General features: G+C 38.8%; 1 protein-coding gene across 1 annotated transcript in view; it reads left to right on the top strand.

The window, feature by feature from the left end:
* HSD17B7 (hydroxysteroid 17-beta dehydrogenase 7) overlaps positions 1–22,429 on the top strand; it is a 29,761-nt gene extending 7,332 nt beyond the window's left edge. The window contains exons 4-9 of the mRNA XM_052637941.1: positions 1,543–1,657; positions 7,454–7,648; positions 10,939–11,043; positions 11,793–11,849; positions 17,395–17,493; positions 22,320–22,429. Of these exons, the coding sequence (XP_052493901.1) occupies positions 1,543–1,657; positions 7,454–7,648; positions 10,939–11,043; positions 11,793–11,849; positions 17,395–17,493; positions 22,320–22,421 (673 nt within the window). The 3' untranslated portion in view covers positions 22,422–22,429. The remainder of the gene's footprint in view (positions 1–1,542; positions 1,658–7,453; positions 7,649–10,938; positions 11,044–11,792; positions 11,850–17,394; positions 17,494–22,319) is intronic.
* The last annotated feature ends 646 nt before the right edge of the window (positions 22,430–23,075 follow it).

Below are 23,075 nucleotides of genomic sequence, written 5' to 3'. Positions count from 1 at the left end.
TGTTGATATTGGAATATATTCTTAAACAAATGTGGTTATGTTACACATCATTTTCATGCACATATTTCACTTTGTTTTTTGCTAATGACTTATTACTTGCTGTGTATTTTATATTTTTTTTGACTAGGAAATGATGTTAGACAGAAAATTCAAGTGATTTTCCTATTTGAGTTCAAAATTGTTCATAAGGTAGTGGAGACAACTTAGATCAACAACACATTTGGCCCAGAAACTGCTAACATACAGTGCAGTGGTTGTTTGAGAAGTTTTGCAAAGGAGATGAAATCCTTGAAGATGGAGAACTCAGTGGCCAATGGTCAGAAGATGACAGTGACCAACTGAGAACAATCATTAAAGCTGATCCTCTTACAACTGCATGAGAAGTTGCTGAAGAACTCAGTGTTGACCATTCTATGGTAGTTTGGCTTTTGAAGCAGATGGGAAAGGTGAAAAAGCTTGATAAGTGGGAGCCTCATGAGCTGACTGCAAATCAAAAAAATCGTCATTTTGAAGTGTCATCTTCTCTTATACTATGCAAAAATAATGAACCACTTCTCAGTCAGATTGTAATGTGAACTAAAAAGTGAACTGTATATGACAACTGACAACAACCAGCTCAAAGCTTTTGGATGAAGAAGTAACTGGTGACAACCAGCTCAGTGTTTTGACCAAGAAGAAGCTCCAAAGCACTCCCTAAAGCCAAACCTGCACCCAAAAAAGTGTCGTGGTCACTGTGTGGTGGTGTGCTGCCATTCTGATCCACTACAGCTTTCTGAGTCCTGGCAAAACCATTACATCTGAGAAGTAGTTTCACCAAATCAGTGAGATGCACCGAAAACTGCAGTGCCTGTAGCTGCATTGGTCAAGAGAGGGGGCCCAGTTCTTCTCCATGACCACACATTGCACATCCAGTGCTTCAAAAGTTGAATGAATTGGGCTGTATGAAGTTTTGCCTTATCCACCATATTCACCTGATCTCTCGCCAACTGACGACTTCTTCAAGCATCTTGAAACTTTTTGCAGGGAAAGTGCTTCCACAACCAGCAGGAGACAGAAAAATGCTTTCCAAGAGTTTGTGGAATCCTGAAGCATGAAGTTTTTGCTACAGGAATAAACAAACTTACTTCTCACTGGCAAAAATGTGTTGATTGTAATGGTTCCTATTTTGATTAATAAAGGTGTGTTTGAGCCGGTTATAATGATTAAAAATTCACAGTCTAAAACCACAGTTACTTTTTTACCAACCTAATAGCTTGATTTGGAATGAAGGGAAGAGAGTTTTTGCATCAGGGTTTTGAGAGGCTCAGGTTCCTATTGGTTGTATGAACTATAAGTATATAAGTTGAACTGGGTGCAAGAAAGCATTTTTGCATTTGATTTAGTGCGCAAAATAACCCGCTCTGAGAAATAAGTATTTCTATTTCTGTTATTACAGAAGCAAGGAAAATTTGGGGGGTCAAGGAAGGCAGGAGGGGGTATCTCTTTAGTATCATCAGTTAAAGAAGCTTTAAAAAGTCATACCATTGTCTTCTGCTGTTTCAGAAAAGTGATTCATATATTCTCCACAGCTGAAGGACTGCTGACCCAGAATGACAAGATTACTCCTGATGGGCTCCAGGAGGTGTTTGAAACCAATGTCTTTGGCCACTTTATCCTGGTAAAACAGTTTTAGGCTTAGTAAGCCAACACTTAGTGCTGCGATCCTAAACACGTGTGCAGATATGTCCAGTGCTGTGTTGTTAAGCTAATGAAGTAGCTTTATGGCTAGCATTACATCTTTGAGTGTTTAAATGGGGTGATTACTCTTTGAAAACATTGCTTCCCTAAAGCAGCCTGCTGGTGTGTTTTGTCCTTTGGACATCAACTTCAGAGAGCAGAAAGTAAAATGTGAACACACTTTTAGAAACAATGAACAGAACTGAGAAAGTGCACAAGAACTGTTCTAAATGGTCTTTGAAACTGGGCTTGTCATCAGATAGGATAGGGTAACAGACAAGACACCATTAGACAGTACTTAATAGTTAATCTTTCACTATCTTGATGTGATTTCTTAAGCATCCAGGCTGATGTGTTACAATTCCAGTCATACATATAAAGCTAAGCAAGGGATGTGCAAATTGCCTAAGTTGTTCTGTGTTCTTGCCTGACATTTAGTCTCATAAGACAGCTTTAATATCTAGATTAAGTAATGCCCAGCTCTATTGCCAGTTGCTTTTAATTCTTTGGTATTAGAAGAACTCTTTCTGATGCATAGAATTTGTATTTCTGACACTTCTAGATTTAGGATCTTTTTTTTTCACCTCAAATATAATTTCCCTCATAATTGGACCTCCTTGAGGGCTAGCTGTAAATATGAATATAATAATTTAAGATGCACATAAACGTTGGAATATTGTGAAACCACTAAAAGAAAAGATCTTTTGCACTTAGATGGGATAGCCATTAGTATTTTATTATTGAGAAGAAACAGCTGGTTGTACTATGCATAGTGTGATCTCATTTGTATAAACAAATAGAAAAATATATATCTATTTCTAGAATGATACAAATGAAATTGGGACCCCCTTTGAACTGGGGTACCAGAATATCAGGAGTGAGTGAGATTCATCTGTCATTCTAGGTCCTTTAGCACTTAAAAAATATGGTATTGCTTTTTCAATGATAAAAGTTAAAATATAGTCAGGGTTGAATTCATATTTGATCATGTTTTATAACTCTTCAGAGATTCATCTAATATATCCCTTATGTTTTTATAATCCTCTCATTCTTTGCCATCTTTTAGAATTATTAAATTAATTGGCAATGATAGAGGGTAAGTTAATGTTACTATTAATGGTCTGTCAACTTGTTGATGAATCTACTGCTTAAAAAATCAAGTTGTTAAGGAAATCTAGTATTTTGGGGTAATCCAGGTTGGGGGAATGGCAGAGGAGAGTTGTGACCAAAGGCACAATTATCACAGGTATTCTGGTGACATGACTTAACATTGTGTGTCCTTAAGCAGGTAGGCCTAACAGCAGGGGTTTGGGGATTGATTTATCAAATAAAATAACAGGAAGGTTTATGATGCCTTCTACTCTCTCCAAATTAGTTTTAGGAATCTTACCACTTTGTAGAACATAAACTTGGATTCTAGGTCCAGGTGTAAATGCATTATATGAATGGTTCCATCCCCAGTTTGATTATAAATGATCAAACTTTTAGGGCTGTTAAAAGACCAGAGATAATTTCTGTAAACTTCCAGGTACAGTGCAGTATGCGTTGTGGAACCAGATAACTGAGTTAATCTCATGTTCATGGATTCTCTCGATTTGATGTAAATATTCATTGCCGATCTGGAAGCATTCCTAGGTATTTCTTTAATAAACTTCTAGTTTTTGGATAGCTTTAGATTTACAGAATTATTGCAGAGAGAGTCTCTGCATACCTTAGGCCTAGTTTCCTCATCTTAGTTCCCCCACTTGGGCTTGAACCTGCACATCCTTGCATTAGAAGCTTGGAGTATTAACCACTGGACCACCAGGGAAGTCCCAGTTTCCTCTATTATTAACATCTACATAGTTTGGTAGATTGTCACAGTTGGTGAACTAATGTTGATATATTACTGTTAATGAAACTCCATGCTTTATTCAGATCTCTTCAATTTTGTGTGATATCCTTTTTCAGTTGTAGCATCCCATTTAGTAGTTAAATCTCACATTACATTTAGTAGTCAAATCTCCTTAGGCGCTTCTTGGTCGTGATAATTTCTCACACTTTCCTTGTTTTTGATGACCCTGGCAGTTTGGGGATTACTGCTCAGGTGATTTGTACATGGTTCCTTATTGAGATGTGTCTGTTTTCCTCATAATTAGATTTGAGAAAATGTGTTTTTGAAAGGAAGGCCACAGAGATAGAGTGCCAGTCTCGTCACGTCCTGTCAGTATGTCTTATTAGTGTTGATGTTCTCTTTGATCCGCTGACTTGAAGTAGTGTTTGTCAGATTTTTCCTTTGTAAAGTTACTTCTTTCTCCCCTTACATATAGTAGTCTTGTAGAAGAGAGTTGCTTTGTGTAGCTGACACTTGGTTGTGCTTGGCCTTCTTAAACATGGAGTAGCTATACGAATTATTTGGAGTTTTTCTGCAAGGGAGATATGCCTGTTCTCCTCCACTTAATTCTTTATTCAGCCACTTATTTATTGGCCTATTATTCCTTCAGTTCAGTTCAGTCGTGTCCGACTCTTTGCGACCCCATGAATTGCAGTACGCCAGGCCTCCCTGTCCATCACCAACGCCTGGAGTTCACTCAGACTCATGTCCATCGAGTCAGTGATGCCATCCAGCCATCTCATCCTCTGTCGTCCCCTTCTCCCTTAGTAAAGCTGAATAAAGGCATTTGTTACATCCATGCAGGTTCATGGATATGTATTTTCTCCTTTGAATTATAAACATTATTTTCTTACTCGAATTATTTTAGCTTGGGCCATTGGACCTCTTTCAGTTGGAACTTTTATATCTTTTTCAAAAACTTTTATTGAAGTATAGTTGATTTGCAATGTTGTATTAGTTTCAGGTGTACAGAAAAATGATGAGGTTGTATATACATGCATATGTATGTGTGTATCTATATACACACGTATCTTCTTTTTCAGATTCTTTTCCTGTATAGGTTATTACAAAATATTGAGTACAGTTCTCTGTGCTATACAGTAGGTCCTTGTTGGTTATCTATGTTATATAGTAGTGTGTCCCTCCCACCTTTATCCTTGGGTAACTGCAGATTTGTTTTCTGTGTCTGTGAGTCTATTTCTGTTTTGTAAGTAAATCCTTTTGTGTCACTTTTTTCTAGATTTCACATATAAGTGCTATCATGTATTTGTCTTTCTCTGACTTCACTTAGTATGATAATCTCTAGGTTCATCCATGTTGCTGCAGATGGCATTATTTTGTTCATTTTATGGCTGAGTGATATGTGTGCTTGTGTGTATACACACACCACATCTTGATCCATTCATCCATCAGTGGGCATTTAGGTGATTTCCACGTCTTGGCTATTGGAAATAGTGCAGCAATGTGCATCATGGTGTACGTGTCTTTCTGAAGTACGTTTTGGCAGCTCTGTTTTTAGTAGAGCTTGTCGTACTGTTCTCCATAGTGGCTGTACCAATTTATATTCCCATCAGCAGTTTAAGAGGTTTCCTTTTTCTCCATACCCGTTCCAGCATTTGTTATTTGTAGACTGGTGTGAGGTGATACCTCATTGTATTAATAGTTTTGATGAGCATTTCTCTAATAATGAATGATGTTAAAAATCTTTTCATGTGCCTCTTGGCCATCTGTGTATCTTCTTTGGAGAAATGTCTGTTTAGATTGTCTACCCATATTTTGATTGGGGTTGTTTGTTTTTTGACATTGAGCTGAATAGCCTGTCTGTATATTTTGGAATTAATCCCTTATGGGTTGCATTGTTTGTAAGTATTTTCTCCCATTCTGTAGGTTGTATTTTTTTTATGTTTATTTTTTCAATTTATTGTTTCCTTTCCTGTGCAAATGCTTTTAAGTTTAACTAGATCCCATTTGTTTAGCTTTGTTTTTATTTTCATTACTGTAGGAGGTGTATCCAAAAAAATAGTGCTGTGATTTATGTCAGAGTATTCTGCCTATGTTTTCGTACAGGACTTTTATAGTCTCATTCACTTGCAAGTAGCTGTCCAGTCTTCCCCGTGCCAGTTATTGAAGAGACCTTCTTTTCACACTGTATGTGCTTCCCTCCCTTGTAGATTACTTGACCATAGGTGGGTGGGTTTATTTCTAGGCTTTCTATCCTGTGGTACTTCTATATCTTTGACATAGCCTCATCATTGTGGGTTTCTGGTTTTGTTCTGTGCATGTCCTTCCTGACACCACATGATGTTTAAGACTCACGTTATATATTTCCTATCCCAGTCTCAGAATCAGACATTTCTCTGAGGAGATCTGTTTCCTTTTGTTGGAGAATGGTTTTAGAAACCAGGATCTGGTGCTCCTTGCTGTTGAGATAGCATGTGCTTGTAGGCCCTCTCAGCTCACAGAGCAAGGACGTATCTTGTTTTTGTTCAGTCTCTCAGTCATGTCTGACTCTTTGCAGCCCCATGGAACTGTAGCACACCAGGCCTCCTTGTCCCTCATCTCCCAAAGCTTACCCAAGTTCATGTCCATTTCATCTGTGATGCCATCCAGCCATTTCATCCTCTGATGCCCTCTTCTCTTTCTCCCCTCCATCTTTCCCAGCGTTAGGGACTTTTCCAGTGAGTTGGCTGTTTGCATCAGAGGAGAGCTTCAGCTTCAGTCTCAGTCCTTCCAGTGAACATTCAGGGTTGACTTTCCTTAAGATTTGACTAGTATAATCTCCTTGCTGTCCAAGGGATTCTTAGGAGTCTTCTGCAGCACCATAGATTGAAGGCATCAATTCTTTGGCATTCTGCCTTCTTTATGGTCCAGTTCTCACAACCGTACTTGACTACTGGAAAGACCATTGCCTTGACTATACAGACCTTTTGGGCAGAGCAATGTCTCTGCTTTTCAACATACTGTCTAGCTTTGTCATAGCTTTCCTGCCAAGAAGCAATTGTCTTCTGATTTCATGGTTGCAGTCACCATCCACAGTGATTTTAGAGCCCAAGAAGAGAATATCTGTCACTGCTTCCAGCATTTCCCCTTCAATTTGCCATGAAGTAATGGGGCTGGATGCCATGATCTTAGTTTTTTTAATATTTAGTTTTAAGCCAGCTCTTTTACTCTCCTCCTTCACCCTCATCATGAGGGTCTCTTTAGTTCTGCCTTGCTTTCTGCCATTAGAGTGGTATCATCCACATATCTGAGGTGGTTGTTGTTTCTCCCTCCTATCTTGATTCCAGCTTGTAACTCATCCAGCCTGACATTTCTCATGATGTGCCCAGCACATAAGTTAAACAAACAGGGTGACAGCAGACAGCCCAGTTGTACTCCTTTCTCAAACTTGAACTAATCGGTTGTTCCATACAGGGTTCTAACTGTTGCTTCTTGACCCACATACAGATTTCTCAGGAGATAGGTAAGATGGTCTGGTGTTCCCATCTGTTTAAGAGCTTTCCACAATTTGTTATGATGCATACAGTCAAAGGCTGTAGCGTAATTGATGAAACAGACGTAGATGTTTTTCTGGAATTCAAGGAAATATCTATGTGCATGCTAACCCACTTATAAATATTTTGTATGTAACCATCTGAATCTTTATTAAGCTAAACGTGAGTTCACACTGATGTCTCTGACTCTAATCCCTTACCACATGGATCAGTCTAAACTCCTTCTCTTGCTTACTTGTGTCCCACTCTACCAATGACACACCTGTTCAATTCTAATGTACATATATATTGGTTTCAAAATTGTTATCTTGTAATCCCTTAGTATATTTTGATACTTTTTTTGTTGTTGTTTCTTTTATTCCTCATTCAGATTCAGGAACTAGAATCTCTCCTATGTCACAGTGAGAGTCCGTCTCAGCTCATTTGGACATCATCTCGCAATGCAAAGAAATCTAATTTCAGCCTTGAGGATGTCCAGCACAGCAAAGGCCAGGAGCCCTACAGCTCTTCCAAATACGCTATTGACCTTCTGAGTGTGGCTTTGAACAGAAACTTCAACCATCAGGTAGCCTGTCTCAGCGATATGGAGATGGCAGGGCAGTGTTTGCTGAACCAGCACTGATTGCTTAGTAAAATGGCTGGCTCTCTATTGTAGTGTGAAGATGAAATATTGTTTCTTGAGCAGGATTGCTGTGAGGACAAGGTAAGACATGACAAAGAGTGGCAGTTGATGTATAGGAAGTCTTAGGGCAGAGATAATGAGCTCCGGACTTGTAGGTTTGTGGGGGTTCATTTACCAGTCTGTAGCTCCTCTGGAGCTGTAATTTATATAACAGAATGACACTAACGATGTCAATAGCTCCTATTAAGCATTTGCCATGTGTGTCATTTAATACCTTTCCCGTCACAGTGATGTGGGTCTCAGTATTTCCATTTTCATACGAGGACACTAAAGTTTGAAGTCCTTATTAAAGTCATTTCCCCAGAAGTCACACGGTCAGTAAAGGGTAGAGCTCAGAGCTGAGCTCAAGGCTGTCTAACTTCAAGCTTGGACTTTTCCCATCAAGCCGTGCCGCCTCCCAGTGTTATATCCAGTGTTACAGGACAGCTGGCAGTTAGCCCTTGGAGAATGAGGATCTCTGGTGAGGCTGCAGAGGTCTGTCTTTGTGAGGACTGGGCTTAGAGAGCAACCCTTGTCAGACACGCTGGCTTCTGTGGCCTCTGTGATCTGGAACTTAGTGCTTCTTTGTATGTTTTTCTTGCCCAGGTCCAGAATTTTAACTGGAAATCTCCAGTCTCTCCTGTGGGCACTTTCCTTTGTTTGCTTTGACTGTGTTTTTTGAATGTGGGGCTGGGGAGAAATATAACTCTGACAATATGTATAAAAGCTGACCATTTTTAGGGTACTGACCCAGGCTTAGAATTGAGGAGGAAGGAGAAATAAAAGACAGTGCAGAAACTATTTGCCCTTAAGGGGCTGTTTTCGATCATCCATTAGATAGAGCAGTCTAAACCTTATGTAATGGTGTAGACCTGGTTGATTCTGGAATGGAGACCTTCATCAGCTGGAATTCTCATTTCTGAGAACTGGCTCTTAGGATTAAACCTCTTAGTGAAGAGGATGGTATAAAAGTAGAAGCTATGAGCATGTTCTCTAGAACTGCTTTTGAATCCTGGCTCTGTCACCTTGGACAGATTATTTAATGTCTTTGTACTTCCAGTTTCCTCATCTGAGAAACAGAGTTAATAATAGCGTTTGCCCCATAGATTTGCTGGGAGGATTGAGTGACTGGAGTGGTATGAAGCATTCACAACAGTGCTTTGTGTTAGAATGTGCGTGTGGATACGTATGTATCTGTACATATGTGTACTTATGTGCATGCATACATGCGTGAGTGTGCCTAGCCACGTGCACAGGTGTGGGTTTTGTGGGTTTGTGAACATGTGTATGAAGGTGACTATGTGTGGTTATGTGCTCATGGGTGTAGGTGTCTGGTCATGTGGTCTGCATCTGTTCATGCATGTGCTATGTGTTTGTTTGTTGGCTGTTATTATTGTTATTATTCAGGCTCAGTGTGTTGGTCCAGATGTGAGCCTCCTCCTGAGATTTCTTGGGATGTTTAAAAACTTGTCCCAACTGCTTATCCTCTGGAAACCCCCTTTTAGGGATAAGGTCAGAGTGGATTTAGCTTCTTTTTTCATAAAAAGCTCTGAAATTTTGCTTGTCTCTATTGTCAAGTTTTGGGATTTCATCTTAAAAGAAAAAAAAAAGATTTAGCCAATGCTGCCAGCTCCTTTAAAATCTGTGTGATTGGTTTGTAGCTCATGATGTTTCTACCTTGCCTTTTATGAAGAAAGAAGTAGCTAAGAAAGAACTACCTCCCTTCGAAGACTTGTGTGACTGGAAATGTTGGATCCCTATAGGCTGCCTGACAGACTTTACCTGTCCATGAATGACTCCTCCTGTCACACAGCTTTGAGAAACACTCAGGGTCATCACACTCATTCCTTCAGATCAAATATGTGAAGGGACTTCAGTTTAGATTAAGATGGCCTCCTTGCTTATTTCTTCTGTTGCTCAATGTCAGAAAGTTGTGTGTGTTGAAAGCCCTGGGTTTTAGTTCATAGATGTCTTCATTTAGGGCTGAATAGGTCCTAACTGTCCCTGGCTAGTTTCCAGAATAAGAAATTCTCCTTAGCTATCTTTGGGGCAAAATATTTGGGAAGAATTTTTAGTCTGTAAAGTTCCTGACTCTTTTCAGAGGACTGCTGGTAAATCAAGGGGATTCTCAGGTCTAAATTATCCACGTCAGGCACCGCCAGGCCCTGCAGCAGTGAATAAAGGAAGCCAATATTCTAGCTTCTGACACTCAGGGTGCTTTCTGTCCCCTGAACTGACTGTGCTATCCTGGCACTTTCTATTTTTGTTTAAAAGGAAAAAAAAAAGTTAAAAGTAATAAAAATATGAATTAAAGTGAAAGCAAAAGTAAAAGTCAGTCATGTCCAGCCGACATCCTGGAGTGGGTAGCCTTTCCCTTCTCCAGGGGATCTTCCCAACCCAGGGATAGAACCCAGGTCTCTCACATTGCAGGCAGATTCTTTACCAGCTGAGCCAGCAGGGACGCCCATGAATTAAAATAGTCAATATCAAAATAAGGTGAAATGTGGTAAAAATTAAACCAAGTAAACTAGTTAAACAAATCCCAGTGTTCTAAGGATTACTACAGACCATCAAGCACCCTTTCTATTATTAATATGTGCCGTGTGTTAACTGTGGCTCTTTTTATAGAAGGGATCTTTCTAAAATGATGAGTCCGGGGCTAGGAACCTTATTTAGAGAGCCTCAGTTAGAGAAGGTCTTTGTGGAATCATACCCACCTCTTTGGTACCTCAAGCTAGAGCCCTAGGCCTTGTGTTCCTGCAGGAAACAGAGACACACTTGAGGTTTAGCTGTCTGTATTTACTAGAGTAAAAACTTCTTTCAGGCTAAGACTTTGTTTGTATGGCTTTCTTATCTCTAACTGCTCATTTTGATTGGTCAACTGATCTTCAGTTAAGCCATGGAAAACTCAGGTAACCAGTCTTACTTTTCTCATCCAGCTTCAAGCTTGGTTACTCTTTGTTCTCTGAGTTACTTGAGAATAAAAGACTTTATCGAGTGTCTCTCATAGTGAGTTTTCAGTACGTGATTCTTAAACTAAAATGGTCTACCCAGCTGCAAGGACAGCTTAGAGCATCAAGCCTTGGCTCTCTGGCTTCCTGGCTCATTTGTGTTTCTCCTTTATTAATGGACATAGAGGCAGGCTCAATGTGTATTGAATTAAAATGAACTTCTACCCCTCTCTGTGCCCCCAGGGTCTGTATTCCAGTGTAGTGTGCCCAGGTACGATGCTGACCAATTTGACATATGGAATTCTACCTCCCTTTGTGTGGATGTTAATCATGCCAATCATATGGCTGGTAAGTGATAAAAGCTCCTTCTCTTAATTTACTTAAGCTGTTCAAGTTGGAACCAAAAAGATGTTTAAGGGTTGGGAAGTGCTTTAAGTAATTGAACTTGAAGGTGGCAGAATTTCATTTCACTCAAAAGTTTTGATGTTACTTACCATGTAATCTCTGCTTCATACTGCCTGATACTCCCACTGAACCACCATCTTAGTGTGCACTTTTCGTTAAGGGAATGTTTCTTTGATCACACACCATATAGCCCAGGCGTTCTATGATTATATAATTTTGAGAAATCTGTGTTAAGTGATATCAAACTGGATTTCTCTGAGCTTTTAATACAGTCAGTTGCATTAAAATTTCCCAAGGAGGGCATGATTGTGGATTGTATGATCACAGTATCATGATTTTGCTTGTTTGTTTTGTTTGTATTTTGAGCATCCCTCCAGCACTCATTAGAAAATGCTGCTTTCAGGAAATGTCCTTCCCTTGTAGAGCTCAGGAAGAAATATCCTTCTGTTTATGGCTGGCTTGGGAAAAAGATGAGAAGGACATATGCCTTCATGTTAAAAGTGGTTGACTTGGAGTAATGGAGATTAAATGATGAAAATTATTTCTTGTTTAGATTTATTTTCTGAAACTGAAAAAATACTCTATAATAAGAAATGCAGTTTGTCTTTTTTAAACATTTAAATGGATAATACTTTTCTGACTCTGCTGCTGCTAAGACCACCACAAAATGACTACTGTTTTCTTTTTCTCAGTTACGCTTTTTTGCAAATGCTTTCACGTTGACACCTCACAATGGAACAGAAGCACTGGTATGTTACTAGAGTTTTAACATGTTATATTCACTTCACAGATGTAGACTGTAAGTTCACTGGATTAGAAACCATCTTAACAGAAAAGATGAGAACAGGCTCTGTATAAGCAAGGTCCTATTTAGGACTAAGGTGAATCATAAGGTGAAATGCTGGTCATTAGGAGTGAACTTTGAAAGTTCAGTATGTTTCCTGGCACTGAGTACTGTGGTTCTGGGGTCAGCACTTCTGTAGAAGCAAGAGACATGAGCAGCCAGAGGAGAGCGGAGCATGGAATACTGTAGGGCAGGCAAAGCAAGATGTTGGCTGGGCAGTCAGTGTGAGATTTCCCAGGGAGAAGGTGTGTTTCATGGGTCAAGAGTAGAGGCAACAAAGCCCAACCCCATTTCCCAAAATGAAGATTCTCTTTTCCTGTATTAATAATAGAGAACTGAGTTATTAACTTGATTAGAAAGCCAGTTTGTTTCCTTAAGTCACTCATGCAGATGGACTGCATGTGTCTCCTCATTAATGGCAGGCATTACAAATGGATCATAGTACTCTGTTCTGTTGTACATAAATGATGTCTCTCAATATTTTTCAACTAAAGGCCCCAAAGACATTCCCTACCAGTGGATGAGAATTGTCATACAAGATGAAACTTATTTGTCCTCTGTGTTTTATACCATCTGGTTGAAATTCCACTGTATTAGATAAAAGTCAGTTCTGTGTGTGTGTTTCCCTTACTCTACTTATCTCCTTCAGAATTTTTGCTCTGTGTTTTGGAAACCTGAGAGCCTATCACTATAGTGTTCATACTTAACAGATTCTTAAATCATAGCGGAGTTGAAATTAACTCTGGAAAACACTAAGGGAATTGACTTGGCATTCTTGTTCTGGTAAACATTGCAGAAAGAAATTCATTTATTGTAGAGAGACAAATTGATAATAGAAGCAAATACTTTTAAACTAATTTTACTTATTTCTTAATATATTTGTCAAGCCATTTAAAATAATGAATGATCATTTAGGGGTTACTCCTTCCACACATTTATGACACTGAAAGTCAAATCTAGAGGTCAAGATTATATTGTGTCAGAGGAGTAGGAATAGTTAAAATTCAGAATCTCCAGTTGCTAAGGAGCTTAGAGTCATGTTTTAAAAAAAGAATGAATCGAGAAAATAGACAAGAAATTAAGACATTCTATCATCTGGTGGCAAGTACTCTAGGAATGGTCAGAAAGGAGGATCACCATGGGGCTGGACTAATTGGAGCAGGCTCTGTTTACTGAGTCAGGCTTATTTGGGCTCTGAAGGATAGGTTGAATTTGACAAGATGAGTGGCTTGTCCCCAGTGTCATGTTCAAAAAGTTTCTGACCTGCTTTAATTTCCTTTAGTGTGGATGAGTAGGATGTCATTACCACTTAGTGATGATTGTATATGCTGTGGATACAGATAAGGGTTTGAGCACACCACATGTGTAGCAAGAATCTCTTCAACCTTTGGTTGAATATCTCCTTAAATGGGCTGAGCTTGAGTGGCCTACAACACAGTGGTTATGAATGTGGACTGTAGAATTATAGTAATTCTGTTCAAATTCCAGTTCAGTTTCTGACTGTGAACTCTTGGGCACATTATTTACCTGCCTAAGCCTTTTATTATTAGCTGTAAAATAGGAATTACAGGAGTAAATGAGAGAATGCTTATTGTAAAGGATTTTGTGTATTTCACCATTTAAGATTTTAAAGAAAACCATCTTAATGAAAATAATGCAGTGTTGGCATGTGAACTGACAGCTCAATGGAATAAAATAGAAAGTTTAGGATAGGCCCAAAGCATATAGGTGTTTGGTATATTACGATGATGCAGAAAATCAGTGAGGGTAAAGATGGTTTATTCAACAAATGCTGCCAAAAAATAGAATAGTATCTTTGCTACATACCTTACAGTCAAATAAAATTCTAGGTAAACTGAAAGATTTATGTTTAAAAGTAAGAATGTATAAGTTACTTGGAAAAAATATGGGGACATTTTAAAATAATTAAGAGTGCAGAGGGTTAACTATTCCCAGGAACTCTAAAAAACTGAAAAATTTGAGTAAATAAAGGTTAAAAAAAAAATGACATGACTAAAATTTTCACTATATAGATACTCAAAAGATTTACCACAAAATGGAAGAAAAATACTTGCTACCCATAACATAGATAAAGGTTAAATTTTCTTTTCTTCTTTTTTCACAAAGACTATATAGTTTATTTTATTTTATGCATTGGTCATTACCATAAAATGCTTGGCTCTCATTATAAAATCCTGTTAAAAACAAAACAGTACAAAAAAGTTTTTGGAGTTTAAAGCATTAGAACTTGATAAGCATATAGCTGATTAACTTCTCACTTCATTGTACAGCAGAAACTAACACACTATTGTAAAGCCATTATATTTCAATGAAAAATACAATAAGGAAACAAAAAAGATTTTGAGGCCTCCTGTAGGCAAAGAACAAAAGATGTGGCCCTCTTTCACCTACGCTTACAAAGCACATGCTCTTTTTAAAAAAAATTTTTATTGAAGGATAATTGCTTTACAGAATTTTGTTGTTTTCTGTGAAGCATGAATCAGCCATAGGTATATATATATCCCCTCCCTTTTGAACCTCCCTCCCATCCCCCTCCCCATCCCACCGCTCTAGTTTGATACAGAGCCCCTGTTTGAGTTTCCTGAGCCATACAGCAAGTCCCCATTGGCTATCTATTTTACATATGGTAATATAAGTTTCCATGTTACTCTTTCCATGCATCAGACCCTCTCCTTCCCTCTCCCTATGTCCATAAATCTATTCTCTATGTCTGTTTCTTCATTGCTGCCCTGTAAATAAATTATTAAGAACCCTTTTTCTAGATTCTGTATATGTGCATTAGAATACGATATTTATCTTTCTCTTTCTGACTCACTTTACTGTGTATAATAGTTTCTAGGTTCATCCACCTCATCAGAACTGACTCAAATGCATTCCTTTTAATGTCTGAGTAGTAGTCCATTGTGTATATATACTACAACTTCTTTATCCATTCATCTGTTGATGGGCATCTAGATTGCTTCCTTGTTCTAGCTATTGTAAATAGTGCTACAATGAACAATGGAATACATGTGTCTTTTTCCTCCTCAGGGTTTCCTCAGGGTGAATGCCTAGGAGTGGGATTGCTGGGTCATATGGTGGTTTTATTCCTAGTTTTTTAAGGAACCTCCATACTGTCTTCCGTAGTGGCTGTATCGATTTACATTCTCAACAACAGTGCAAGAGCATTCCCTTTTCTCCACACCCTCTCCAACATTTATTGTCTGTAGACTTTATGATGATGGCCATTCTAGCTGGTAAAAATCATAAGATACTGATGAAAGAAATAAAGGACGACATAAACAGATGAAGAGATATTCCATGTTCTTGGGTAGGAAGAAGCAATGTTGTGAACATGACTATACTACCAAATGTGACCTATAGATTCAGTGTGGTCCCTATCAAATTACCAATGGCATTTTTCACAGAACTAGAACAAAAAATTTCACAATTCATATGGAAACACAGAAGATCTAGAATAGCCAAAGCAGTCTTGAGAAAGAAGACTGGAGCTGGAGGAATCAACCTTCCTGACTTCATAGTATGACAAAGCTGCAGTCACCAAGACAGTATGGCACTGGCACGAAAACAGAAATATAGACCAACGGAACAAGATAGAAAGCCCAGAAATAAACCCATGCACCTATGGGTACCTTATTTTTGACAAAGGAGGCAAGAGTATACAATGGGGCAAAGACAGCCTCTTCAGTACATGGTGCTGGGAAGACTGGACAGCTACATGCAAAAGAATGAAAGTAGAATACTTCTTAACATCATACACAAAGACAAACTCAAAATAGATTGAAGACCTAAATGTAAGACCAGAAGCTATAAAACTCATAGAGGAAAACATAGGCAGAACACTCGATGACATAAATCAAAGCAAGATCCTCTGACCCACCTCCTAGAGTAACAAAAATAAAAACAAAAGGAAACAAGTGGGACCTGATTAAACTTAAAAGCTTTTGCACAGCAAAGGAAACTATAAGCAAAGTGAAAAGACACCCCTCAGAGTGAGAGAAAATAATAGCAAATGAAACAACTGGCAAAGGATTAATTTCCAAAATATACAAGCAGCCCATACAACTCAATATCAGGAAAACAAACAACCCAATCAAAAAGTGAGAAAAATACCTAAACAGACATTTCTCCAAAGGAGACATACAGATGGCTAACAAACACATGAAAAGATGCTCAACATCGCTCATTATTAGAGAAATGCAAATCAAACCTACAATTTTGATTAACTGTAAATTACTTACTAAATTTTACTAAAATTTACTAAATTTACTAGTAATTTTACTAAAATTACGAAATTTTCTTAATTGTTAAGGAACATCAACAAATCAAGGAAAACAACCTATTGGAACAATGGGCAGAGGACATGAACAGAGAGTTTTGAAACTTGTAATCATATGAAGAAATGCCTAATCTTAAGAGAAATGCAAATTAAAACTATAATGAAAAACTTTCACCTCTGATTAGCAAAGATTGGAAAGTTAGTGTATTGATGCTATATTGGCAAGGATCTAGGGAAATGAGCACTCTGCTACACTGTTGGAGAGAGTAGACTGATAACAGGGCTGTCAAGGGCTCTTTGGCAATATCATTCAATATGATAAATACACATACCTTTAAACCTAGCAATTCCATCTTTGGTATTTATCTAAGATAAATAAGATATCCTCAAACTTACATAGAATGATTTAGCCAACATTCATCACAGTGATGTTTGTAATAGCAAAAACTGGGGAAAACCTCTGTATTAGTTGGAAACTTTATGTAAATTATGGCACATCCTTAGAAGGATGCGACTTTGAAAGAGATTGAAGTTTTCATGTACTGGTTTGAAAGTATCTCTAAGGCCTGTTGTTCAAGTGAAAAATGTAAAGCGTGGAATAGTGTATATTTTGCTTCCATTTGCCTAAGAGAAATGGATGTATTTGTTTTTTAACCAAATACATTTTATTTGGAAGAATATACAGAATACTAACATGAGTGCTTGCTTCCAGAGAGAACTGGGTGGCTAGAAAATTGAAAGGGAGGAAGAGTTTTGACTACTATGTACATCTTTTGATTGTTGTACATATACATAGTCATCTATTAATAAAATTAAATATTACATCAGTGACCTGTACTTTGCTGTGGTGTCAGCTGAGTATCCTCTCGGAGTGAGCTCCAGTTCACATGTCCTGAGCTTTAATTTGAGGATTAAGGGAAGAGTCAGTTAAGTATGGGAACTTTTACTTAAAAATTTTCAAAGGATACTATTATGCGGGGTGTTCTACTTTCTTTCTTCAAATTATAGTAGTGGTTCATGCCAGTTAGCTGATGCTATTCAGGAGGGTTGTCAGAATTTGGGGCTCTCTGAAGTGATGATTAAAAATCCCCTGCAGTCTCACTCAGTTGGGCAGAAGAGAAGAGTCATTGACACCCTCCTTCCTTTCCAGGTCTGGCTTTTCCACCAAAAGCCCGAGTCTCTCAATCCTCTGGTGAAATATCTGAGTGCTACCACCGGCTTTGGAAGCAATTATGTGACGTCCAAAAAGGTGACTCTCTTTGCTTTGTTTCATTGAAGAGGTTGATGGTGGGCTGGTCCCTGGGTACCTGACCACCCTGCCAGCTGCCCAGCTTCTCTTCTGTGAGTCTTCCCTCTCTGCCATCACACTGGCCTAATTTCATTTCTTTCTGCTCTTTCCTGCCGTTCAGCTTGGCACACCTTTTCTCCACCTCAACTGCTTTTACCTGTCTTTTTTTCCGATTCATTCCTACCATTTATTCTTAAGATCTCAGCTTTTATGTGACCTTTTACATAGAGTCAGGTGCTTCCATGCTAGATTTTTTTGACCTCCTGCTATGCAGGTCAGGAAGCAACAGTTAGAAATGGACATGGAACAACAGACTGGTTCCAAATAGGAAAAGGGGTATGCCAAGGCTATATATTGTCACCCTGCTTATTTAACTTATATGCAGAGTACATCATGTGAAACGCTGGGCTGGAAGAAGCACAAGCTGGAATCAAGATTGCTGGGAGAAATACCAATAACCTCAGATATGTAGATGACACCACCCTTATGGCAGAAAGTGAAGAGGAACTAAAAAGCCTCTTGATGAAAGTGAAAGAGGAGAGTGAAAAAGTTGGTTTAAAGCTCAACATTCAGAAAACGAAGATCATGGCATCTGGTCCCATCACTTCATGGGAAATAGATGGGGAAACAGTGGAAACAGTGTCAAACTTTATTTTTGGGGGCTCCAAAATCACTGCAGATGGTGATTCCCGCCATGAAATTAAAAGACGCTTACTCCTTGGAAGGAAAGTTACGACTAACCTAGATAGCATATTTAAAGGCAGAGACCTTATTTTGCCAAAAAAGGTCCATCTAGTCAAGGCTATGGTTTTTCCAATGGTCATGTAGGGATGTGAGAGTTGGACAGTGAAGAAAGCTGAGCACTGAAGCATTGATGCTTTTGAACTGTGGTGTTGGAGAAGACTCTTGAGAGACCCTTGGACTGCAAGGAGATCCAACCAGTCCATTCTGAAGTGTGTATTATAATCTACATTTTACAGATAAGAAAATGGAGGCACAGTAAGGTTCAGGAAAAAAAAAAAAAAAAAGAGATCAGTCATGGGTGTTCTTTGGAAGGAATGATGCTAAAGCTGAAACTCCAATACTTTGGCCACCTCATGTGAAGAGCTGACTCATTGGAAAAGACTCTGATGCTGGGAGGGATTGGGGGCAGGAGGAGACGGGGACGACAGAGGATGAGATGGCTGGATGGCATCACCGACTCAATGGACGTGAGTTGAGTGAACTCCAGGAGTTAGTGATAGACAGGGAGGCCTGGCGTGCTGCGAATCATGGGGTTGCAAAGAGTCGGACACGACTGAGCGACTGTACTGAACTGAACTGAACTGAATGCCAGTTCTGGGTAGAACTCATACAGCAGTGGGCTCCTTGCTCCAAGGGTAAGCTCTGTGAAGAGGGGAATCACACCTGCTTTCCTTGCAAGTTCCCTTGCACATGGCACATGCTCAAGAAATGTGACACAAGTTGAATGAAATATAAAGCATCTTACTGAGTGAAGTTAGCTTCCCTTTGTGTTTCACTGACAATTAATAGCTTTAATAGTTTGGTATTTGAAGAGGCAGGGGACAGAGTTTGGAAAAATGGGTGCTGTGTTTTATAGACTCTGTTATCTAAAATGAAATTAAATATAGTTACATAGTAGAAAATGAAAAAATTATCGTGATCCCATAAGGATCAATTTTGTTATATTTTTGTCATGAATAAGGTTTATTTCAGCCTCCCATTTTTCACTGCCTAGCTTATTGTGAGGAGGCAATGGCATAAAATAAAATTCAGTTCAGTTTAGTCACTCAGTCGTGTCCAGCTCTTTGCAACCCCATGGACTGCAGTATGCCAGGCTTCCCTGTCCATCACCAACTTCCAGAGCTTACTCAAACTCATGTCCATTGAGTCGGTGATGCTATCCAACCATCTCATCCTCTGTCGTTCCCTTCTCCTCCTGCCTTCAATCGTTCCCAGCATCAGAATCTTTTCAAATGAGTCAGTTCTTCGCATCAGGTGGTCAAAGTATTGGAGTTTCAGCTTTAGGATCAGTCTTTCCAATGAATATTCAGGACTGATTTCCTTTAGGATGGATGGTTTGATCTCTTTGCAGTCCAAGGGACTCTCAAGAGTCTTCTCCAACACCACAGTTCAAAAACATCAATTCTTCAGTGCTCAGCCTTCTTCACAGTCCAACTCTCACATCCATACATGACCACAGGAAAAACCATAGCCTTGACTAGATGGACCTTAGTCGGCAAAGTAATGTCCCTGCTTTTGAATATACTATCTAGGTTGGTCATAACTTTTCTTCCAAGGAGTAAGCATCTTTTAATTTCATGGCTGCAGTCACCATCTGTAGTAATTTTGGAACCCAAGAAAATAAAGTCTGTCACTGTTTCCATTGTTTCCCCATCTATTTGCCCCAAAGTGATAGGACCAGATGCCATGATCTAATTTTCTCAATGTTGAGTTTTTAGCCAGTTTTATCACTCTCCTCTTTTGCTTTCATCAAGAGGCTCTTTAGATCTTCTTTGCTTTCTGCCATAAGGGTGGTATCATCTGCATATTGGAGGTTACTTATATTTCTCCCAGCAATCTTGATTCCAGTTTGTGCTTCATCCAGTCCAGCATTTCTCATGATGTACTCTGCATATAAGTTAAATAAGCAGGGTGACAATATACAGCCTTGACATACTCCTTTTCCTATTTGGAACCAGTCTGTTGTTCCATGTCCAGTTCTAACTGTTGCTTCCTGACCTGCATACAGATTTCTCAAGAGGCAGGTCAGGTGGTCTGGTATTCCCATCTCTTTCAGAATTTTCCACAGTTTCTTGTGATCCACACAGTCAAAGGCTTTGGCATAGTCAATAAAGCAGAAATAGATGTTTTTCTGGAACTCTCTTGCTTTTTTGATGATCCAGTGGATGTTGACAATTTGATCTCTGGTTCCTCTGCCTTTTCTAAAACCAGCTTGAACATCTGAAAGTTCACGTTTCACACACTGTTGAAGCCTGGCTTGGAGAATTGTGAACATTACTTTGCTAGCATGTGAGATGAGTGCAATTGTGTGGCAGTTTGAGCATTCTTTGGCATTGCCTTTCTTTGGGATTGGAATGAAAACTGACCTTTTCTAGTCCTGTGGCCACAGTTGAGTTTTCCAGATTTGCTGGAAAATTATACTGAAGCAAATAATTTAGCTAAGGCAGAGTCATAATTGACAGTGACCTTGTCTATATGTCAGTAGCTTGAGGTCAAAGGGAACCATGCTCTCCACTTCCCATAGTATCTGTTTACTGAAAATGAACCTAAGAACATCCAGTGTTTTCCAAACTATATGTGAGATACCAGTTCCTTAAGATTTGCAAAAAGCAATTTGTCATCCAAGTAAGTCTGAGAAATGCTTCGTATTATATTCCCCGCCTTTCAGAGACCCATACAATGCACATTATGCCAGCAAAGGCTTTGAGAAGTTGATACAGTTAGGAAATAATGCCTGACATGTTTCTTCCTGCTGTTTCTAAGTTGTTTTTGACTGTATGACATTTTCTTTTCCTTTTAAAATTTAAGAATGCGTAACAACATCCCAAGAAATTCTTTGGGAAGTCTGTGCTGTGTGCTCAGTTGCTTCAGTCATGTCCAACTCTTTGAGACCCCATGGACTGTAGCCTGCCAGGCTCCTCTGTCCATGGGATTCTCCAGGCAGCAATACTGGAGTGGGTTGCGATTTCCTTCTCCAGGTGATCTTCCTGACCCAGGGATTGAACCAGCATCGCTTGCATCTTCTGCATTGGCAGACATGTTCTTTACCACTAGCACCACCTGAGAAGCCACCTTGGGAACTCTATTGTAAACGAATAAGCTTACTTTTAGGTCCTCAGATTTTGTTTGAACTTACATCTATTGATCTCAAAGGAATGGCTGATTTACCAAGGGGATAAAATGTTTAATTCCATAAACCAAAGGACTATATTAGCATTTCTTAGAAATGCATTACTGTATGTTTTTAACCTTTGATTATTTTTAGGAAGTCAGCTTTCTGCTGTTTAAAGATTGGGTTGAATTAAAGAGAGCTGTAATTCCTTTTCTAGTTACAACATGAAAAAAGTGCTAACATGATTGAATGTAATGTTTTTCCAAAATGTTTTAAAGTTTTCTTTAATTTATAGCCTTTTAGCTTTGGGGGCTGGAAGTTTGCTGTGCATACAATGTATCAGTTAAAATTAATTTTCTCCATAAAACAGAAGAATGTAAAGCAAAGTGGATAAAGCAAGATAAAAGCTAATATTTCTTGCATGTAAAGCAGTTTGGAGAATGGCAGCTTTGGGCTGGCCTGGCAGCTTTGCAAATTGTCAGGTATCCAGGTTCCCTCTGCCATTCCTGAGGTATGGCCCTCATTCTTATGGTTCAGGAGAGCAGTGTGAAGAAGGGAGAAAGAAAGGGGTGCCTCATTACCTTTAAAGAGAGTCCTGGGTAGTACCACACACTTCCAGAATTTAGTCCATGGTACCATTAGCTTCAGTGAAGGCTGGAGACTTAGTCTTTCATCTGTAGGGCAGGGAGTTCAGCTGAGATCAGAGCTCTTTTACTAAAGAAGTTACTTACTAGGAGGTAAGTACCAGTTGTAAAAAAAAAAAGAAAAGACTCCTAACATTCCCCACATGGCTTCCACTGCAGCTTTCCCATTGGGCCTTTTTTGGATTCTCTTTCTTGTTAGTTAAATGGATTCCTTTAATTCAAATACTGTGTTTTTGTTTTTTTTGTTTTTTTCCTTTCTAGTCATGCCTATCTTGCTTCTTTTCCAGATGGACCTAGATGAAGACACTGCTGAAAAATTTTACCAAAAGTTACTGAAACTTGAAAAGCAGATTAGGGTCACCATTCAAAAAACCAATAACCAGAACTGAAAATGATGCTCTCTGAAACATATTGTGCCTTTTGTGGATTCTGGAGTGTGTGGGTTTCTCCTGAGTTGGACCATGTGCATTTGTGGTAAAAAGTGATTTCTGATGGTCTCTTCATTGCAAAATCACCTATATGATTGTGTTTGTGTGTGCATGTAGGAAAAGAATATCTGATATTTTATCAAAGTCATGCTAGAGTCACCCAACTGAGTATCTGTTTGCTAATGAGAGCACAAGCTCTACTTCATGGGATGAGGTGCTGACTTGAATAATTATGACACAGACACATACTGATTCTCCTTTTCACCTGCCCCACAAGGAGGAAGCACTACTCATTCTCTGAGTAGCAATCTTAGCCTTGTTCTTCACAAGTAATTTTCCTAGGTCTTGTACCTTATTTCTTCCTCCACATGCCACATTTAAAAATCCTAATACAGATGCCCATGTAATTAATCATCATAGTAACAAAAGTATATGTATTTGGGCCACTTGAATTATTTTCCCTTTATTTGCAAAATAGCTTTTATTGATATTGAGATAGTCCATGTTAATAGTGAGCCTGACCTTCACCACAGTTTACAAATTTATTACTGACCAACTTGTTTTCATGACATATTTTAGTGAATGTAATCCTGCATCAAAAATGATTTACTCAAA

Source organism: Budorcas taxicolor, chromosome 3 (genome assembly GCF_023091745.1).
Source record: "Budorcas taxicolor isolate Tak-1 chromosome 3, Takin1.1, whole genome shotgun sequence".
Taxonomy (NCBI): Eukaryota; Metazoa; Chordata; class Mammalia; order Artiodactyla; family Bovidae; genus Budorcas; species Budorcas taxicolor.
Note: the sequence above shows the minus strand (reverse complement) of the source record. Positions and strands in the feature narration are given on the sequence as shown.